Source organism: Gallus gallus, chromosome 1 (assembly GCF_016699485.2).
Source record: "Gallus gallus isolate bGalGal1 chromosome 1, bGalGal1.mat.broiler.GRCg7b, whole genome shotgun sequence".
Lineage (NCBI taxonomy): Eukaryota > Metazoa > Chordata > Aves > Galliformes > Phasianidae > Gallus > Gallus gallus.
In genome coordinates, this window is record NC_052532.1 from 167,959,951 (window position 1) to 167,982,397 (window position 22,447).

A 22,447-nucleotide genomic window follows, 5' to 3' on the forward strand; every position below is an offset into this window, starting at 1 on the left:
CCCCGCCCCCAAACCCGCGAGACCACGCCCAGTCGCCGATGTGACCCCGCCCCCTCCCTCTTGGCCCCGCCTCCAAGCGGGTGTGACCACGCCCCCCCGGCCCTGCTCGCTGAGGGGGCGGTTGGCGGGAGCGGCGCGAGGGGGGAAGGGGGTTTGCGGTGCGGGTGGGAGAGGAAGGGAGCTGGGCTGCCTTGCTGTCCTGTGCCGTTCAAGCAGGGTGGGGGAGTGCTGCTCCTGGGGAAGCAGGTGTAGGGTGAGTTTCCTAGCAGGCTCGGTAAGAGGGCACCTCAGATCCCACGTGCAGCGAGACGAGTGGTTATGGCTGCTGTGTGTGGTAGTGTCAGAGCTGGGAGCCTGAGGAGCGGTGCCTTAGGTGGCCTTGTCAGGGTCTGCAGTGCTGAAAGGTCAGGCGGACCACCCTAAAGCGTTCCTGCTATGTGGCCGTGTTAGAGCAGGACACAGCTGTGCTGAGGTTTCTCCTGTTCCACACCTGAAGCCTCTGTGATGTTTGCTGTCAGTTGTCTCCCCCTCTCTGTCCTGCCTTGGCTTTGCTCTCCCTCCCTGTTGCCAGAATCTGTGTGGCAGGATCCCTCCCAGACACCTTCTTCCTTTGCTCCCCTGCCCTTTGCTCTGCTCTTGTCTCTGCCACACTGAATTTCCACAACTAATCTGCTTGTTGCCTTCTCCAGCACTGGCAGCCTTCTGGTTCAGCTTCCTGGTGCTGCACTTGTGCTGCACTTCCTCCGCTGCCCCCATCCAGTCCCTTGCCTTCCTTCGTGTCCATCCTGTTCACCTTCAAACCTCAGGGTTTCCTCTGGAGCTTTCACCCTGCTTGCACTCATTGTCAGAAGCTCTTTGTCTCCACTTTCATCCTAGGCCTTCATTTTCGGTTTTTTTTTTTTTTTTTTCCAGTCTTCTACCCCTGCTGATTTGCAGGCAGTGCTCCTCAAGGTATTGGTGAAAAGACATGGCTGTCAGGTGAAGTTCCCGGTGACTGGAAAAAAGGCAATGTCACACCCATGTTTAAGGATAGAAAGGATGACCTGGGGAGCTACCAATCTGTCAGCCTCACCTCAGTGGTGGGGAAGACCGTGGAGTAGATCCTCCTGGAAGCTATACTAAGATACATGGAAGTGAGGGAGGTGATGTGGGATAACCAGCCTGGCTTCATCAGGGGTAGGTACTGCCTGACCAAACCTGTTGCTCTTTCTGATGGAGAAATGGTGTCAGTGGACAAGGAAAGAGACACTGGACTTCAGTAAGGCTTTTGACACGGTCCCCTACAACATCCTTCTCTTCAAATTGGAAAGATACACACAAGATACATGGGTGGATTGTTCAGTGCATGAGGAACTGGTTACGAGATTATACCCAGAGAGTGGTGGTCAATGGCTCAATGTCTGGATGGAGACTGATGATGAGTGACATCCCTCAGGAGTCAGTACTGAGACTGGTGCTCTTTAACATCTTCATCAGTGACATTGACAGTGGGATTGAGTGCACCCTAAGCAAGTTTGTGGATGACACTAAGCTATGTGGTGCAGTCAACATGCCTGAAGGATTGGATGCCATCCAGAGAGACCTAGATAGGCTAGAGCAGAGGGCACATGTGAACCTCATGAGGTTCAACAAAGCCAAGTGCAAGGTCTTGCACCTGGGTAGTGGCAACCCCAACTGTGAGTACAAGCTGGAGGATGTAAGGATAAGAGCACAGCCCTGCCAAAAAAACCTAGGGGTAAACTGGACACGAGCCAGTGTCCACAGCAGTTTACATGAGGCAATGGCACAGGTTTCCCAGAGAGGTGGTGGATGCCACATCCCTGGAGACATTCAAGGTCAGGCTGGAGGGCATCTGAGCACCCGATGTAGTTGTAAGTGTCCCTGCTCATTGCAGGGGATTTGGACTAGATGTCCTTTAAGGGTCCCTTCCAACTCAAGTGATTCTTTGATTTCTTAATCAAACACCTCTCACATTCCTTAATCTATCAGCAGGTTTGAACCAAAGCAACCTACATGAGATAAACCAAGAACATGTATGTGTTTGCTTATCAGCTGTGAACTCTACATCCTGACTTTTATCAGTGTTGCGGGATGCTCAGAGGTTGCACAGAGAGCTTTGAGGTCTCCATCCTTAGTGGTTTTCAAGACCAGACTGGTTAAACCTCTTTGTAACCTACTTGGAGCTTATGGTCAACCCTCCTGTCCCTTCCAGCCTGGATGATTGTCCTGTACTACGGTCCAGTGCCAGGCAGAACCTGGTAGTGAAAGACTGGGATGGTAAGATGTAGTGAATCATCTAGGAAGTCAAGACATGACTATGGGGTATTTTTTTTCCAGTTCTTGAAACTGATCTTTGTCTTGGTAAGAATTCCTGCATTGTGGGTTGTTGTTGTTATTGGTTTATTATCATTATTATTATGTTTGTTGTGATGTTCGACCATTCATTCAAACTTGCCATGGTTAACATGGTTAACACTGAACTCCAGGCTTCCTTTTAAAGCTTCTGCTTTTTCCTTTCTTTATCTCCTTATTTTATTGTTCAAGTTCATAAGCTAACTGTCAAATCTGAATGTGCTTACGTGCTTCAGGACTGTGTTCATTCTTTTCATCACAATTCTTGTTGATCACAGTTTTTATAATGTTACACTTCCATTTAAATTAATCTTGACAGCATAGAAATTTGCTTTGAAGTCTCAAGCTTACCTGTTTTCAAAATGAATCATTGAAGTACTTTCTTTTCCTAGAGATCCCCTTGTTTCTAGGTTCGTGTGAGAATTTTCTTAATCTTTGTAAATGTTCCCATGAGCCAGTAGTTTTCTGATTATGGCACTTCTTATTTCTCTTCAAAGTCACCATCTCTGGTTTGCCTTCTGTGCTTTCCTTCTGATTACAAGTTCTTTAAGACCGAGTCTTTATGTTATTTCATGTCTTACGTCATATTAGCTCTATACCAAAAAAAGAAATCTAAACTCTTTAATCTGGAACATGGCTAACATTGAAAATCACTGTAAAGCAGAAATGTGTTAAACTTGGCTGGTAATGAGAGGACTTATGAAACCCAATCAGGAATTCTATGATTTAAATCAATATCATTGTATGCAATCATAATCTAAAAGGAAGCCGGAAAGAAGCATAAATATACTGCTTGCATACTCAGCTTTTTTTTTAACTGGGTTAACTGTTGCTCATACTAAATCTGTTTATCCAGCAAAAAAACTATTTCTGAGACCTTTCAGAATGCTTAATGTGGGGTGTTTCTCTAATTTCCTGCTCCTCCTTTTCCTCAGACAAGAAAAACTTTGCCTTGCCTTCTGTGTCAAAAGTGCTGAAAATCATTCTTTAATGGAAGCATTCCAAGGTTAATGGAATAGCTCTTTCAGGTTCTTTTTTATAATATCACTGATTTATATCTTGAAACACTAACGATAATTAGAAAAACTGTTCAATCAATCACTAAGAGAACATATCTCCCTTTTTGGCCACTTGTGTCATGTTAGGATTCTTGTATTGCCCAGTTTATACGAGCAGACCATTCATAGTTCAGCACATTAAACTCGAGATGACTTTTCCTTTTGTTTTGTCTTCTTGTCAGATTTTTCTGATCTTTGGAAACATCTTCAGTCATCTGTCAGGAACAAAGGCAAAGCAGAAAATGACTGAGCAGCCGAAACTACTTCGTAGACCTCTACCTCCTAAGCTGCCATCTAAACTGTCTCCACCAAGGGAGAAGGTTGGTAAAGGTAAATTATATAAAAACAATTCTTGTAGTGCAGTTTCAAATTCCGTATGTTCTCTGAAGTTAACGTGGAAGAAGATGAATCCGTTGGTTAATCTGTGAATTGACAACAGAGCACAGGGAAATACCCATGCTGGCTCCAGTCAGGCAGTTCTAATGCTGAAGCTCCTTGGCAGTGCAGTATGAAAGATCCTGAACAATGCTAATGTTCAGTGCAAGCATACTAATGCATGTTGATGCTAGCCCGGTCTTTTACCGAGTGCAAATGTGCTGGAGGTGACTATTTGTAATTGCTGTGGCTTTTCAACAAGTGATTAATCTACATAATCATAGAATCACAGAGTGGTTTGGGTTGGAAGGGACATTTAAGATCACCTAGTTCCAACCCCCTGCTATAGGCAGGGACACCTCCCTCTAGACCAGTTTGCTCAAAGCCCCATCCAGCCTGGCCTTACCAGCAAGTGTTGTAAGCTGCTATGGCAGTGTGAATAGGACTGTGTGATTATCTGAACCACTGCATCTCATTGGGAGGCTGTAAAATAATGGAAGAGTAGTTGAGACAGGTGTAGGAACCTCAGTCTGCCACTTTTCTGTCTTGAATGGTACCCCTCTAGCTTGTCCAAGAAAATAAGATATAACATGAGAAACTGGTGGTTTGGGGAAAGTTATATTGGAACAGATGAGAGTCAAACCGTAGGGGTAGTGATATACAACTTCGATTCAGAGAAAATAAGAAAAAATGTTCTGGGGAGATGGTCATATTCTTAGAATGTACATTCACGTAAAAAGACAAATACTCGCTTATATTATTTTAAAGGCATCAGGGTATTCTATTTAAGAACCAGAGACTTGCAGTGCAGTATGGTTCAGAAATAAATAGACATTTTGTGTGCCAGTATACGTAAATGAAAAGCTCTTTTCAGTTTATATAAAGTAGGTATTGATTAAATATCTAAGCACTAACCTTTAAAAATAAAAACAAAAAACAAAAAAATGATCTATACTAAAATATTTTTAACACAAGTGATGTAAGAAGCTGGAAACTATTCACTGATCCTGAAACCAGATCTATAAAAAAAGATTCTTGATGTTTGAACAGATTCACTGACTTCAGTCAAAACTGTGAGACCCCAGGATCTGCTGTAGAAGTTTGGCATACAGAATTACTCAACTTTTTTTTCACTGATTCACACATGAAAATTAATGTAATGTGAAACAATAAAGGTCATATCAAAGAACAGCGCTGTCCCTACAAACTGATCTAAAGAGAACATATCATTTGCTGCTTTTTATTTCCCTCTGGATTCTGTAATTCTGTTAGAGTATCTAAATAGCTAAAACTATTCAGTCTTCACGTAATCATGAAGAGAGACCACCAGAAGGAAAAAAATATTTGTATTATGTTTGAAATAAATTATAAGCAACTTTATTTGTTGCAGCTCATTTGTTTTTTTTTTTTTGGGGGGGGGGGGGGTTGTTTGTTTGTTTTTTTTAGAACACTGTCATGCTATATTTGTAATAATTAGTAGGTAACACTACCTTTAAAGGAACAATGATGACATATTATGTAGTATCTTTATAAAAGTACTAAAAATATTAAGGGGAATTCAGTTAAAAAAAAGTAATTATTAGGCCCTTGATATTATTAGGTCCTTCTCAAGACTATTTTGAAAGGCTGGTAACATCTATTCAATACATTTCCAGCCTGGCACTGTCAAAACAGATGTAAGTATTTCTGGCTCAGTACCAGAGCTATGCTCCAATGATTTAAAACATTTTAAAAGTGATAGATAAACCTTTTATCCTCAGAGTTTTATTGCGATGGCTCTTCTTGTAGTAGAGCATATGATTAGTGATGGTTGCTATTTATAGATTATGTATTTATATAGTACACCTGACAAGAATCCAAGGTCCGTGCAATAAAGTTTGTTCAAGGATCATTTCTCCAAATGTAACCATTGCACCTGATAGATATTTAAACAGCAGCATGACCATTGATCAAAAAGCAACTCTTCAGCAATGGTGTTTCAATCATTTTTGGGGACAGAATTGTTTTGTGCTTCATGAAGTGTGAGACTGAGACCTGGGGCCAGGAGCTCTGAGCTAGGAAAAAAAGATGAGCCTTTTAGTGGTACGTCGTAAGTGTCTTCCTCCGCAGGGAACTGTAGAAAGTGAGGATGTAATACAATGAAGCAGTTGACTGAAAATGCAGAAGAAATTTCAAGGAGATGTGGTGGTGGACTGTGCCTGGTAGAGAGCTTGAAGCTGTCAGCCGCAATACTGGAGGGCAAGAAATCTAGGGAGATAACCCAATGGTCCCAGCTTTCTTTGGGAGCTGAGCTGCAACAGAGAGCTAGAGAGAGTGGGTTCTCCTTCAGCAGGTCCCAGAAAATGAGTTTCCCTAGCAAAGGGAACAAAGCACCAAGCTTGTGGAGCTACACAGGCTGAATGAAGAGTAATTTTGTAAGAATTTCTTTGTTGATAAAAGTGTTCAGGGCTAATTACTTCTGGATGCAGTACTGTTTGGAAGCTGGGGTCTAGGCTAATGAGCCAATAGACCTTCAGAATGAGCCCTAGTAGCACAGTGTCTATTATGTGAGGAGTATGAAATGAATCTCCACCTCAGTGGTGTGGGACACTAGGGCTCAGCACCATCACACCACACATGCTATTCATTAAACTGAGATGGATAAGCTAAGTTAATAGAATTTCTAAGCCTCATTCTCAATGTCTTTCTTTTCTCTTGTTTTCAGCAGGCCGGGGTTTTGGACAATACCAAGCTAGAGCAATGAAGATCACAAATGATAAAAATGGAAAAGAGGTGTCTGACAGTTGTGCCACTACTCAAGGGCAAGTCAAGCAGACAGATGTTTCCTTCAGCCATGGTCACGTTTCCCAGAATCCATTGAAAACACAGCCCAAAGATACATTCCTGTCTCTTCATCGGATTTTCCAAAGTCAAACACAAATCCTACTCAAAGATCTCCTTCAGTCTCAGTACCTGTCTGGCAGAGTCCAACCCTCATCTGACCACATTTCTTCTTGTCCAATGCGTTTCCAACACCGACAGGTACGTCAGCTTAATCAAGACACTAAATATGGGCAAACACAGATCCAGTCCAAAACGACAGATTTTCGTGACCAAAGGAGAGGTTTAATTCCCTCTGAAAGAAGTTTCTCCACAGAAAACGTGGGGCAGAAGGGTGATCTAGTTTTTAAGAAGAACTCTGCACATTGGTCTCTACGAGGCAATACTGCAAGCTTGGTTGATCAATATGAAATTATTCCTATCTGCTCAAGCAGCCAAATGCCAAACCAAAGCAAAGAGAAAAATGTGTTTTCTGCCCAGATTCCTAGGAGAGATTTTATTCTTACTAAAAGTCCCAGTGGGCCTGATTACTTCTCATTTTGCAAAAATCATAAATTCTCTCACGTGAAGCATCAAAAATTACAGAGCACTGGCCCTGCCCATTCCACTCCTGCATTTACACTGGAAAGTTTAGCTGCAGGTTCTTCTCACCATCTGCCTTTGAAGACAACACTCAAAAAGCCATTTGTTTCCCGCTACAACTGTGAAGTCCTCAGTAACCGATTAATGACTGAAAACAGGAGTTTGCAGACTAAAGTTAACACAGTGATTTTGTCTGACATTGCTTTACCTGCAGATGAAACAAGAAAGCCTGAGCAACAGAAGTTCCTAGGTAATTAATATTAAACATTGTAGTATCTTTTTTTGTTGGCACGGTGTTTTATTGTAAACTTTTTTCTTGCAATCTCTTGCAGGGGGAAAAAGACTTTGATTTTGTTTGTGTGGGTCTTTGAATTTGCCCTCATTACTTGAGAAATAACTACTGCAGAATTATAGCTTGTGATAACTAAATGAAATGTTATGTCTTCAGATAACAGCAAGTGGTGATTTAAATGTATGCAACTTTATTATAACAGATGGTGTATGGGAAGTGTGAAAAGTCCCATCATTTAAGTCTTTGAAAATGGTAGGTCCATTAATCACCAGGATTTAGGAAGGCAATTCTGACCCTTTCATGGGTTTTGGCCTTGTCTTCCTGTATTTTATTGAATGCAAAATGAGGAACAGACTTAGAATCCTAGTATCACAGAATCATTAAGGTTGGAAAAGACCTCTAAGATCATCTAGTCCAGCTGTCAGCCCATCACCACCACATCCACTAACCATGTCCCTCAGTACCACATCTCCATGTTTCTTGAACACCTCCAGGGACAGTGACTCCACCACCTCCCTGGGCAGCCTGTGCCAGAGCTTGATGACTCCTTTGTAAAAGAAACTTTTCCTAATATCCAACCTGAACCTCCCCTGGTGCAATTTATGGCCATTCCCTCTTGTCCTATCACTGTTACATGGGAGAAGAGGCCAACCCTCACTTCACCACAGCCTCCTTTCAGGGAGCTGTAGAGAGCATTCACATCTCCCCTGAGCCTCCTCTTCTCCAGACTCAGCCATTCTAGTTCCCTCAACTGGTCTTCGTAAGACTTGTGCTCCAGACCCGTCACAGTTTCAGTGCCCTTGTCTGGACATGTTCCAGCTTAAAACAGAGATACATTTGTTTTTGCAGGATTTTATTCAGGACTGACCAGTGTCCTACTGTGTCCTGTATTAGTGATATTGCACGAATGGTTGAGCTGATATAAGCCAGAAGAGAAGAAGTGGGAGGAAGAAGCAATGGAGAATTCTGTACTCTGATGTTGCTTCCGGTCACATAGTGGCTTGAAACCTCAACACCAGAAACTGTGCAGGAGCTGGAGGAAGAGCTGTGAATTCCCCAGAGGACCTCCCACAGTCCTGCCTTCCCGGAGGACTACTTTCAGCTTTCTCAGTGCTTCTGCAACTAAGTTTTCTTCCACAGCTATAGCAGAGAAAAGCCATCCATGGGTTCCATCCTGGGATGTGTTAAAGTGAAGCTGGGTTTAACAACTAAGTTTAGAGGCACAGAGGTGCTCCCAGAAGCTGACATTTTATAATTACTTTGCATGAATTCAGCCTTTTTTTCTCTCAGAAAGCCAAGTCTCAAATGTATTCCTTGGTATCAGTTTTCCACTACTGACAAGTGAGTAACTGTGACTCATGGGAAGAAGTATTTGCCTCATCCTTCCACTGTGGCAGTCTAGAAGTAGGTATACAGTTATTTCTGTACTATCACTATAAATCATTAGCACAGTGGAAATGGTGTGTCAGTGTATGGTAATAACCTGAAAGGTGGAAATGCACAGTCTCAAATGATGGTCACACTTAGGGACTGTGTGCGCTTTGGCGCAGAGGATGCAATTCTGCTTACTGAGGTATGGTTCTGTTGCACAGCACAACTTCAAGAGGGAAGTCATTCCACTGGCAGGTACTCCGTTCGCTGTGTTCAGAGTGTGAGAAATGTGATGCATTTTGTAAGAGAAAGGTGGCACTCAGATTCTTCCAATGAAATGCATGGGCAGATACCTGGCTGTAGAGTTTGTGTTCCTAGTTGTATTCCATGTACCCAAACTTGTGAAAGGCTAGGAGCAGCATTGTATGGTTGTCACAGGCTTTTCTGCAGGCTCTAGGTGGACCACACTGCTTATCCAAACTCTGCATGGGTGGGAATATAGGTGCTGTGTCGCTTGGGACTAGAAAAGTAGCTTTGAAGAGGTGAATAACACATGAAGATTTCATCCTACTGAAAGGGTGCTTTGTTGGAGCAGTACTTTGATGCGGTTCTCTTCAGCAGCATTGGAAAGAAGGAAAGTATGATAAATCCAGAGTATTTCCTGCCTCTCCAGTCCCTTCCAAGGTCATCCAACCAGGGAATAGCTGGTGCTGTAGTGTCCCCTTCTGCCAGATGCATCCCTTCTTCCTAACTTTGAGTGTTAACTCAAAACCATTTTTAAAGACATCTGTGAAGCTGGCAAACCACTGCTACCTTAAGTGGTAGTGTGGCAGACTGCAAACTGAAACTGAAACCTGAGGGAGGCAGTTTGTACCACCCAATGTGAAATCCCTCAAGTTGATCATTTAATCATAACTAGTAACTCATGCTTCCTCCTTAACCCATGGAGAGAGGGACAGAAACTTCCAAAAGGCAAGTACTAACCCAAGGTAGACATCTGAGATGAATGGAATGAATGAAACACAAAATAGATATCTCCTTTTTGGCCATTTACAATAAAATACAGTTTTGCAGTGACCTTCGCTGACTGACACTTTATGTTGTACACCCATGGTCAGCTGCATGAAAAGGAGCAGACCATAGCGACACTATTTTAAGCACAGAAACTCAGAGCTGTTCACTATAGCCAGCAATGAGGCTCTATTCTGGTCGCTGCACTGCAGATACAGATATGGTGATTGTGGCTTAGAGAAAGGCGTTACTTGAGATTAATGGAGAGAACCAGTAAATTGAGTGTGTGCAGCTGTTAAGCTATATATTTGTTCACCTCCTGATACCGGTTGGGCAAATTATTATCTGATGTCAGATTTTAGTGCTGAGAATGCTTTTCTGTGAAACTATTTTGTAACAGTGTCAGCATGAACCTTTTTATGATCAACCTTTTTATGATCAATCTTAGGCTCAGATTTCCTAGGACATAATTACTCCTCATGCAGGCTGGGCCCAGCTGGCTGGAAAATGTTTTGCACAAAAGCACCAGAAGACCTGGTGGATGACAAGTTTAATGTGATCCAGCATCATGTCCTTGTGGCAAAGAAAGCCACACACTTACTGGCAATATTTTAAAAAGCATAGCCAGCAGTTCAAGGGAAGTGATTATAACTTCATATTTAACACTTGTAAAATCACACCTGGAGTACTGTGTCCAGCCTGGACTCCCCACTACAGGACGGGTATTGATACACTCCAGAGGAGGTCAACAAAAATGGTCAGGAAGCTGAAGCAGTCAACATGAGAGGGACTGAAAGTTGAGTTTGTACAGTCTGAAGAGGAGATGCTTAAAGGCAGATCCTACTTCTGTCTTCAGCTAGTCAAACTCTTCTCAGAAGTTCATGGTGACAGCAGAAGAGGCAACTGACACCAGCTGGGAAGTGGAAAATTCTCATTAGATATAAGGAGCCCTATGCTGTGTTGGTCAAACACTGGCACAGCTTGCTGGGAGAAGTTGTGGATTTAAGTCCTTGGAGATGATCAGCAGGAAAAGGCCCTGAGCAACCTGATCTAGTTCTGTTTTGAACAGGGAGCTGAATCTAATGATCTCTTGGAGATCCTTTCCAGTAAGAATTACGTTATGATTCTGTGTGTTTCTTGTACCTACTGAAGCTTTAGAATTCATCTCTTATATCTAAGATCTTTCTTACTGCATTTGAGTAATATATAGGGCTTTTGTGCAATCAGATTCTGAGCCATATGTATTAAAGAGTCAATTTCTTGTGTATGCAACGTGTCTGCTATTACTTTGCACTTCTCTTTAGAAGTGGCCTTGCAAGAGAAAACAAGAAAATCTGATACACCAGAAGAAGTTTTGCAAGAAGAAAAGAAAGAAAAAGCATATATTATACATTATGTAAATTTAACTGAACCTGGTGGAGAAGAAGGACCCTTTTCAGGTATGAACAAGGTTTACGTACAGTAGTCATAAAATGGCACTGTGGTAGATCATTCTCAGAAATATGTCATGACAACATCAGCCTGTAGGGGGCTATAGCCACTACATATTGTTGCAGTAGCAAAATAGTGGAATTATAGAGTAAGAAAATAACCTACAATATTGACCTGGCTTTGCAGTGACAGTGAGGTTGAAGGCACAAGACTTAAAGCACTCAGGAGAAAGGTTCTACTTCTAAACCTTTTGGGGTTCAAAAACAATCCAACACAATGACAACTCTGGAGGCTCTATCTCAGCAAACAGTAACTACGGAGGAAGGCAAAATACTGTCATTATTGCAGGCCACAATCCAATTCTACTCTTTTCTTTGTTTGCTTTTTGTACGTGAAGACCAATTCTTCTCCTATCAAAGGAAAAAGACAGGAAGAGGTTGTAAAGGACCTGCAATCTTTATATTTCTATGCAGACATTCAGGAGTCAAATTTATTACTATGTGAGAGTCTTGTCTGTGTTTGGCAACAGAGGATATAAATTAGTAGATTCAGGAAGTCTGCAGAACACCTCTCATTCAGTCTTTATTATCTAGTGTTTTCTTTCCCCTAAGAAATTCTGTAATGTTTGACACACTTTTTCATATCATAGATACTAATGATGCCCGTGACACCAGTAGTATGGAGGGTGACTGGGAAACCAGATTCCATTTTATGGCAAACAAGAAAGATGAAGAGGAAAAACTGATGTTCAGATCCCAAGTGAAAGTATGGCATTGCTTCTTGAACAGGAAGACTGCTCTCAGCCTTCAGGTACAGCCATTAAAGATGCAGTACACATGTTGCTGTATTTAATAGTCAGTTTTCATTCCAAGCATCTTTTGGCTTTGCAACAACATCCACAGAAAAAACTAATCTTAAAATTGGTCCTGGACAACTGCATGAAAAAAGCAGTGATTAGAATGATTTCAAATGGTCTTGATAAAATTAGAGCAGCTGTAGAGATAGCTTTTTTACATGCTTTTCTTCTATAGCTCCCTTGCCTAAATTCTTCATTGTTTATTTGTTCTTTCCTGTACTTTCCCTTATACTTTTACTGTCTTATTTTCTTTCTGATGCATTCTGTACAATTGTCATGGCACTTGCTCTGCATTATACCTTCTGCCAAAGTGTTTGTCATTCAACCCAAATTATGCCAGCACCATGAAAAGGAGTCATCAGATGTGGAAAATGAGAGAAAATTCCTTCTGCTTTTGGTAAGAAACCAGCAGAGATTTCATATTTCAGGGTTTCTGTGAGTTTGCCTGCTGATATAAACCTTGTCCATTAATGGATGTGAACCAGCCATTCTTGCCAGATAAAGCTTCAACCTAATTCATATTTGGGATTCTCTGCCAGAATTCATGTTTCTGACCGTAAACTAACACACTGAAATAGTTTTCTAAGCCACCTTTATAGAAATGGTTTGTAGGCTTCAACCCACTGTCTGATGCAGGCATTCATCACAGTAGGAGTTGGCATCTGGATAAGCAAAATCCTTCTTGGAGGTAGATAGTGCTTCACATATGGATTTTAATTCTCAGAATAAATACATCTAGTCAAAAGGCAGATGGGGAAAAACTGATCAGGGATTCGGGGAACAATTCTAACTTAATTCTTCCTGCTTTAAATGCATATCGGTCTTAAGCAAATGCTGTGGGTAAATTAACTGTGAGTATTTAATTCCTTTTACTGTGATCTCAAAAGAACTGGTATTATTGTTTCCCATTCTATCATCTAGAAAAGCTAATGAAATGTCAGTATTCCTAGTGAATTTGATCAGTATCTGAAACTGCTATGCTGTGATGAGGCTATTTGGAAGAAATGATAGCAAGTGTCTCGTGTTGTTTGTCAGTAGCAATACAGTAAAAACGTTGTCTGATACCTACTCATTTTGAAGTTCTGCTACTATATACATAAGAATTGTCATTATCAAATTGAGTAGATTGTGTTACTTTATTATCCATCTCTGCAAATTTCACCCAAATGGAAACTGGCAATAACAGAGATGGAAATACCAGAACCATCATCACAAGCTAACGCTGCTGTGAGTTCTTTTTTTTAGTACTACAAAAAACAAGTATTGATTTTTCACCTTCTTGCCAGGAATACCCTTAAGTGGCTATAGAAAAAGATATTTATAGAACTTTTTTCTCTTTGCTGAGAAGTGTACAATAATTTAACTCTTCTGATATATAAATAACCTCCAAAGCATCCAAATCAATGAAGCTACTCCACACTTTACCAGCCAAGAGCTGAGATACTCAGGTGATCCCTACTTATTTTATTCAACTTATCCACATTTTACCTAGTTACTAAGAGAATTATTTGCTGACATTGCTGTCATTTTGCAGATATTTTGAGACGTCTCACTGAGCCTCATCACATACTAAAAAGATTCTTTGTACATGGTCATCACTGGTCAAATCTTCCTTGCTGTGCTGCATCTCTACTTTTTCAGGAGTAGTTGCATAAATTATTTTAAATTACTTAAGAGTACTCATATGCCACTGCAGTGTCCCTGCCATAGGGAGGCCTGTTCTCCTGATGCATGTTGCAGAGAGGTCCAGGCTTGCCTTGAGTGAGCTGACATTTTCACACCAAAAAATGTGGCTACAAGCAGGGAGGCAAGATGGATCTGCAGGTTAGCCAAGTAACACTGCATTGCTATGGCCGTGCTACTTCCTTTTCTGGAGCAAGCCGGTCAGTTATTCCTAGAGTCTCCCCACTGCTACCTGAGAGTAGACAGGTAGTCCTCCAGTAATGGGAATGTGAAGATTTGTCACGTTGTACCTTTTTATCTATGGGAGAACTGACAGACGTGATGTTTTGCCAAGGTTGGGGTTGTGTTCCTTAAGATTGGCACTGTGTCTGGAAATTCCCAAGATCTGGGCGAAGTCAGTAAAGATATCTGTGTAAAGGAATTGTGTGATCAATACCTTGAGTCATGCTAAACAGCAAAATGAAAACTGGAGAGAGGCCTCAGTTCAGAGTAAGCTTTCTTGGCCACCACTGAAAATCAGTCCATAATCCTCCAGTGCAATTAATTTATACAGGTTCTCAACACTTTCAGTTTTCTTTCAGATATCTTTATCTCTATTGTACGAAGCAGAATCTTATTTTTCTAAGGCACCTTTCTTTTGAAGTATTAAAACAGAAGTGTTGATTCATTAAAAGATTAAGTAACAATATTATTTTCCTGAGTCATTGAGAAGTTACAAATTGCCAAATATAAAACAATCCTAAATGTTATCAACATTGCTTTCTTTTGTAAACAGGAAATATTTTTCAGTGTCTGAGAAAGGTATTAGATATGAAAGCATGTTTTCATGCAACTCTACAGTAAGTATTGCTTTTGTGATTGAAGATGTAATTAGAAGCTCCAGCAAAAGCAATCCTTTAACTAAGTGATATATAACCACAGTTTTTTTGTTGATAAAGAAATGTGCCTGCCTTTTAGGCTTTTATGATCCCATCAGCAGAAAGGGACCAAAGCATCCAGCCCACTGTCTTGCCCTTGAAGAAGTTAAAGGAAGAGATCTGTTTGAATGCAGAATGGGATTAAGGAGCCAAACTCCCCTAGTGCACGGAGCCCAGGAGCTGACTCCAGGGCACTCTGGAAAAGGCAGGGAAGGCCAGAGATACATCCCTTTTCCAGTCTCACTGACTGCCAGCCCTCCTGCCCAGGTCCAGCTGGGAATCCCAGTGCCATCATCTGCTTTAAGCTGAAACAGGACAAATTTCTGGGGCTTGCTGCTATTTCAGAAACCATTCACACATTTAGAAACAGAAATGCTGTGAACTGAAAAAGAGAAGGACTTATACGTGAAGCAGAACCACTTCAATTCACACAGCTTAGTAAATGCCTTGTCAAGATATTCCTTACTGGGGTAACCACGTTGCTTAGAAGGCAAAGGGCCCCTGTTTTTCTTCTGCATCCTCAAAGATGGTTGTTTAAAATCAGAAAGAATTGTTGCAGCTGTTTGCCAAAGCACTGAACTTTGATTCATACGAAGAACTGATACTTGAGAACTCTTATCTGTTCATAAATTACCCAGTTTGAAACAATTCATCGCCATAGCAAATTTAAATCCATGACAAAATCCTTCTAGTATTTAGTATTCTAGCATTTAAGTCTATCTTCTAGCATTTAAGTCTATCTTGTTCATCCAACATCTCTTGAAGATTTCACAAACAGCGGTGAGAACATTTGGACTGGATGTTCATTTTTGCTGGAAAATATTTTTTCCTCTTTAGAATGAAATTTTGCAGATTTTTTTTTAACATCTAGAATAATTTCCAGTTTGGATTTTAATTTTAAAGAAATGTAAAAAATCTACCTGCAGTCCTGCAGTGTTACCATGGGAAATCCTCAAATGAGGTACTGTTTCTCCTGCAAAACAGATACGAAGAATCCAAGAAAGTTCTGAACTCAAATGCAGTATGTAAATCTCATTTCATTATTGTATTATGCATGATTTGCATTCATATATCTATTTATTATAACTCTTAGATTGTACTGTATTGTATTGTAACCCTTAGATCCAGATTTGGTATGACCACGGGCAGTTTAGTAGGTAGTGTATGTTATGTATACTGTGTATCTGCCATGAAAATGATAAGTAATTCTGGCCTACAAGGAACAAGAGGCTGGATTCATATATCTGTTAAGGCGTATTTGAAATCGTATGTGACATTAATTAAATATTATCTCAGCATTTATATAGTAACAATAACCGCCTGCTTTCCAGAGGGGTCATGGTAATGCAGAAGCATAACTCTCCCAGCAGAGCTTAGTATAAAACTTCCCATGTTAGAATTGAAAGTAAGAGTTCAATAAAGGAGCAACAAAATGAAAAAGAGCTTCACTGCTTGAATCCGGAGATGTTTGGATTGCATGTTTTGGGAGTTTTGGATCCACGTTAGAGGGTGAGTATATTCCAGAACTAGACTAGATGGGTTGAGCTGATAAATCAGGTATACTTTAAGAAGGTCACAAAGGGAAGTGTAACGCAGTTTGAACAACATTAGAAAGTAGGTGAGAAAGAAAAAGTAAGCCAAACATCACAGAGCTTCAGGCAACTACAGAACTGGGCCACTTATTGCATGGAACAATTAGGAAAGCAGCCAGAATGAGGGCACTAATAAGAGAGGACCTTGGTGCTCTTAGTGATTGGAGGTATAGATATTGTGTGTCAATATCACAGTACTCTCTCTGTGCTCTATTGCACGTTGGTTCTCTGATCTATCTACATTGCAAAAGCATTCACTGGACTGCAGTTTTTTCTTTGTGTGCACAAACGAGTCCCTCTACAACAAAACTTTATTGTAGATCTGATAGTAGCACCTGATTTATCTTTCGTTTCCATATTCATTGAATGCTTTAGGGCTTTTCTTCCTGTACACTGTTGTACACTCTATAAGGACATCAGTATGGCAGGTTTCATGACCCACGGCAAGGGATTGCTTTTGATATTTTGATAAATTGAGTAGAAAGTTGCATTCTGGACTGTGTCCACGCTTGAAAAAAAGAGAACGGGTTATTTGGATGTGATGGAAATGAGTGGGAATGACAGTGGAGGACTTTGTGGCCAGAGGCAAGGTGGGCTGGGCTTTGGGTTTGCTAACATTGTCTTTATGCTTATCAGTGATGCTGCTTAGGCTGACTTCATCCAAAGGAGAATCAAATTGTGGTATTTCTAACTTCTATGATACATCTGTGAGCATTACGGAACTGTTCTTAAGGATGTTACTTATTGCATTTAAGTGAAAAGGCTGAGAGATTTCCTTATGCAGCTGACCCATTTTTTTATATTTCTTTCAGGCCTATTTTTTGTTTCACCTTCCAGACCTGACCCCATTGATGGATACTTTGGTCTGCCTTAACTTGTCATTCAATAATTTACTCTTCTTTCCTATGGAGGTATGTACCGCTTGTTTTCCATGACTTCACAAAAAAAATGATCTAAGTATGAAATTCTACTGTTGGGATTTAAAAATTAACCTTCAACAAGCTGTGGTTTAAATGCAAGTGTCATAGCACAGCTGTTTAAAACAAATGAAAAAAAAATAGTTTACAGTGTTAAATTATGTTTTGCTTAGTTGGGGTTCAGTAAGAATTATGGGGACAATCACAGAAGTCTTTGCAACTGTTCTCTCAGGCTTCTGTCTGCTCCCATGGGTCCTCCTGTCCCTCATCTATCTTGCTCCAGCAGCCTGTAGCTACAGTTCCCAATACCTCCAGTTTGCCCAACACACTTAAGATATTCAGACAGGGTCTATAGCAGCTTAAAACCTGCATTTACTGTGAAAACCTAAATTAGAGCATGCTTGGGGTGGACCGAATCACTGGGAGTAAGTAGCTACCGAAGGTTAGAAAAGTGAACACATACAAACTCTATTATTTTTCCAGGCACTTGCAATTTGATCCATTTCTGACGATGCAGTCAGATGTTTGCATGTTGGAAGACTGTGGACATTTCGCAGAATCACAGAATTGTAGGGGTTGGAAGGGACCTCTAGAGATCATTAAGTCCAACCCCCGGTTTCCTAGCTTCTTGTTTTTCCAAGCACTGCACAGTGTTGCATGCACACTGTCATGCTACCTGAGGCAGTTGTAGCTATGTAGTTACATGGTCTCCTCCATTCAAGCTATGTTTGCCTTGACAAAGGCTGTGCTTGGCCAACTTAACACTACAGATACAGACTGGAAGGGTTCTGGAGGCTCTCCATTCCAAACTTCCAGTCAGAGCAGTGCTAGTTTAGACCTTCTCATGTCTTTCTCAACAGCACAGGGCCCCTGAGCTATAGGAGGTAAAACAATATTTTTCAAACTTTTCCAAAATGTGATCCTCCTTGCCTTTCTGACTCACCATCTGTATGCAGCCAGGCATACAAGAGCTTAAGAAGTGAGATGAATAACTGAAATGCTCCTAGTGGTTAACAGTCTCTTTTGAAAACTTTCACAGATCTTTTTTGTGATTTTGATCCATGATTTGAAAAACACTGCAGTAGCCCTTTCAAAACTAGGAATCACAGAATCAGAGAATCACCAAGGTTGGAAAAACCTCCAAGAACATCTAGTCCAGCCTTCCCCCTACCACTACTATTGCCCACTTAACCACAGCCCTCAGCACAACACCTAAACGTTTCTTGAACCCTTTCAGGGACAGTGACTCCCCCACCTGCCTGGGCAGCCCCATGCAGTGCCTGACCACTTCTTCAGAGAAAAAAATTCAAGTTGAAGAATATTCATCGGGTTGTTTCTGTAGGGTCTTCTTAAATGCTGACCAAACAAAATATATTTTTTCCGCATTTCCATTCATATGTTTTTAGCAGAAGCATTTTTGAAGTAGACATAATAAAGATTGAAGATTTCATCTAAAAAAAAAACGCAACATCAGAAACAAAAACAAAGCATATCATCAGAAATGCTGACCAGTCTTGAAAACCAGCAGCACTTGATACTCTGCTTGCAATTCTCAATTACAGTGTTGTAATCAATACAGTAAGTGATTGGCAATTGTGTCTCATGCAGTATCTGCAGTAATACTATCTCTCTATATATATAGTAGTTGTACTAGCTAATCTTATTATATTTATTTCCCCATTCTTCCAGCATAGTTTACTGCTACTAGAAATGCAGAAAGCTTACAGCAAAACAGTGACATGCTGTATGATGAACAGATGTTGGTTTTACCATTCCCTGTCCTCTTCCCTTCTCAGGTGTTTAATATTAAATCCTTACAAGTCCTTGTGCTCCGGAGCAACCCCATCAGAAAAATCCCAAATGACATTCACAGGTTGAAGTCACTGAAGAAATTTACAATTTCCTTTAATTTGCTATCAGAACTTCCATCTGGGTAAGTTATTTTTTTTTTTTAATTCATTGAGAGGTTTGTGGCATTTATAAGCACAAACAAGGATTTCTGTCTCGAACTGCGTTATAATCTCTCATTAATTTTCATTGTAGTCATATCGCTAAGCCAAACTGAAAGACTTTATCATGGTAACAGGAAATAGAAGTATTGGAGTAGTTAATTGCAATTGCTTGCCTTATTGAATCTTCACTAAGAATATACAGGTATACTAGTTTGCTGTAGCTCATTTTCAATAAACAGACATTTTAGCTGAAAATATTTTGGGGAAGAATGGTCTTGTGGCTTCCATTCTTGGCTCTACTGTCTGTCTTTGTGTTGCAGTAAAAATAGGTGAATTTTAAAACTTAGTCAATACATTAAATATGACTGTTCTGTTGAGATGCTGTGGTATGGAAGTAAAATTCCACTTCTAGAGTATTTTGGAATGCTAAGACCCAGCTACAACCCCCCTCGCTTTAGGTATTTAATCAAGGCATCCATCTCAACATCCACAGTGAGTGGAGAGAATACCTCTAGAGGTCATTTCAGCTCATGTAAGAGCTGAACCATAGTTTTGTATACCCAAAAGAGGCTAAAACATCATACACTTTCATACCAGGTATGAAAAGTAGAGGCCTACACACTGTGAAGCAGTAGGGAATGGTCTAAGCTTTGGGGCAGGACTAGATGAACTCCAGAGGTCCCATTCAGCATTTATTATTCTAAATTTTGTGTTTCTCTCTCATTTAGGTTTCTAATTCTTACTTCTGCTTTTCTTATGTATAGCTTGTTCTTATTAGAAGATCTCTGGTACCTGGACATTGCCTATAATTGTATTAGCTCTATTCCTAATGACATCAAGAACCTCAGGTATATAAGCAACATAAACTGAAATTAGATTTCTACAGCATAATATGTGGACCATATTTGGATGTTAATTGTATAAGTGAACACGTGAGGAAGATTCAGTGTACCCTCTCTCTCCCTTCCCCTATCCTATGTGAAAAGCTCATTTAAACTGAAACAGTAAATGACAGTTGTATAACTGTGTCACTTGACGGTAGCTGTAAGTCAAATATTCACGTGCAAAACATGCTTGTTCTCTCATTTGGACTACATACATGCATATACACTTGATTTGTACGATGAGGAAAGAGAAGATGCATTTCCAGCCCACGTGTGGTTGCTTTCAAGCAGTGTTGTTTCAAGTGTTGATTAAACAAGAATTTAAACCAAGCTCTATGAAACCCACCCAGTGGAAACCGTAAAGCAAATTATTCATACATGTCCTTAATGTTGATGATCTCTGTGTATGTCTAATGCATTCAGGTACACCCAGCCTTGTCTTTCAAGATAACTCAGATATTTAAATTATACTTAGAAAAATACTATATATACAATTTTATCCAGTACATAAAGCGTGCTGTAAGAAACACATAGCATTTTATGCATAAGTGGCTTAGTAGTTAATCTTATGAGAGTTGGGCAATTATATAAACCATTGTCACGTTACGATATGGTGTGAACAACCTATAAATTCCTGGTGGTCCTTAAAATTACAGAAAGCTTGAGTATTTGAACACTGAAGGGAACCAGCTCTCTGCTTTGCCATCTGGGGTTTTGAATCTTCCACTAAAATTCCTCAGAATAGAAAATAATTTCATACACCCTTTGTTATGGAATGAAAAGATTCAGAACCAACCTCAGAAGCTGATTCATCTGGCTGCCCTCTGCTTCTCCACAAATAATCTAAAGGAAAGATACAACAACATCACAGAAGACATTAAAAAGATTTTGGATGAGTAAGTAATACAGAATTACATCTTGTTCCCTTGCCCAACAGAGGAGCATTGTGTGCAAAAAACAGTTCGTTGGCCCCTAATCAGACATTGTGCAAGTCCATACTTTGTCCATTCCTTCACATGAAATTGGTGTTGATCAGTGATATGCTGAGTGAATGTGAAAATACAATTAATTAAGATTAGCCGGATGCTGCATGCCAATACATTGTTCTGTTTAATGTTCCTATGATTTTACACAGCCACCTGTCCTCCAGACAAAACTTGTGTTGCGGCTTCACGTTCTGGCTCTACACTGAGCCAGTCTGTAGGGAAGGGAGATTGACCTGAAGCTTACAGCTGAGATGCAAATGATGTCAGCTCCATTTCTGGGAACTGCAGAATTATTTTCTTCCCTGCCTCTCCACTCCACCCCAACTGCACAGCACATCCTTCTATTTTCGATGCGTCTGTCTCCTCCTTCCCCATGGGAGCCATGCAGACTGTGCATTAAAGCTAGAGTAATTACTTTTTTGGAATAGAGTGGGCCTCTGCTAAAGTGGAACTGAGGAAGTTTAAGCATCTTCTTCAGTGATGCTTCATAGTCATTCTGAGGCCAGATAATTTCTTGAATCTGTGCTTTTGAGTGAGGAAGTTGAATGGCTGAGGGTGGGTTATATAGCCTTAGGAGGATGATGCAAAGCTGTTGATCCAATTTCTTACCATTTTAGTTTTACTGTCTGTGACTGCTGCAGTGGACCTCGATATGGCAAAGGACTTCAGCTCGTCCAAATATACAGAAATGTATTTAAATTTGGAAGGCTTCCTTTTTACTTCTACGCATGCTCATCATCGTGCCGTAGAAACTTTGTGTCTCAGCCTGAAGCTTGACAACAGTACTTTGTGAACAGGTATCTGGATTGCAGAGAAACTGTGAATGGGATAAAATAGTTCAGAAACATGAGATCTTGTGTTGTGTCATTCAGGTGGACAGCCTGGGACTCCGCTGGTGTGGCGGGATCACTTGCTGTGACTCCATCTTGCTTAAGGTGCCTTCAGCTCTGAATGGTCTGCTTCATATCAATGAATACGTAGCTGTATTGAAATGAAATGCAGACTCAGCTCCATGTAAAGTCAGTGAAGGTAGATGCTGACCCTCTGTTTCCTCCAGGTATCAGATTCTTCCCCACATCTAGCAATAAGCCATTTTACATCAATGTTCTTGTCAGTGCTTTACGAATGGATAACTTTATTCCTGAGCTATGTATTACATCCCTCAGTTATTTGTCAAATCTGCAATATTTTTGCAAGTCGTGGAAGGTCTTGTAAATATTTTTTTACTTATAAGCATTTCTTCTACTATAGCAAAAAATCTTAATTTTTTTTAATGAATTTCAGTCCCCAAAGCTGAGATGTCTGATGTTTTTCTAAACACAATAATAATGATCACCAGAATCATAAACAAAACCCTCATCAGAATGA

General features: G+C 40.5%; 1 protein-coding gene across 1 annotated transcript; it reads left to right on the plus strand.

Moving 5' to 3' along the window:
• Positions 1-147: 147 nt before the first annotated feature.
• On the plus strand, positions 148-21,926 carry LOC107051902 (leucine-rich repeat-containing protein 63). Its single transcript, XM_040665912.2, has 10 exons — positions 148-253; positions 3,593-3,740; positions 6,490-7,437; positions 11,166-11,300; positions 11,942-12,102; positions 17,153-17,251; positions 19,054-19,190; positions 19,974-20,057; positions 20,750-20,989; positions 21,697-21,926. The coding sequence occupies exons 2-10, from the start codon at positions 3,653-3,655 to the stop codon at positions 21,854-21,856; spliced, it is 2,052 nt and encodes a 683-aa protein (XP_040521846.1). The 5' UTR covers positions 148-253; positions 3,593-3,652; the 3' UTR covers positions 21,857-21,926.
• The last annotated feature ends 521 nt before the right edge of the window (positions 21,927-22,447 follow it).

Bases quoted from the DNA above. Each gene is read 5' to 3' on its own strand.
- LOC107051902 (XM_040665912.2), top strand. From the start codon at position 3,653: ATGACTGAGCAGCCGAAACTACTTCGTAGACCTCTACCTCCTAAGCTG. The intron at 12,103-17,152 runs GTACAGCCATTA...TATTTCTTTCAG, and splicing joins AGACTGCTCTCAGCCTTCAG to GCCTATTTTTTGTTTCACCT. The intron at 19,191-19,973 runs GTAAGTTATTTT...TCTTATGTATAG, and splicing joins CTATCAGAACTTCCATCTGG to CTTGTTCTTATTAGAAGATC.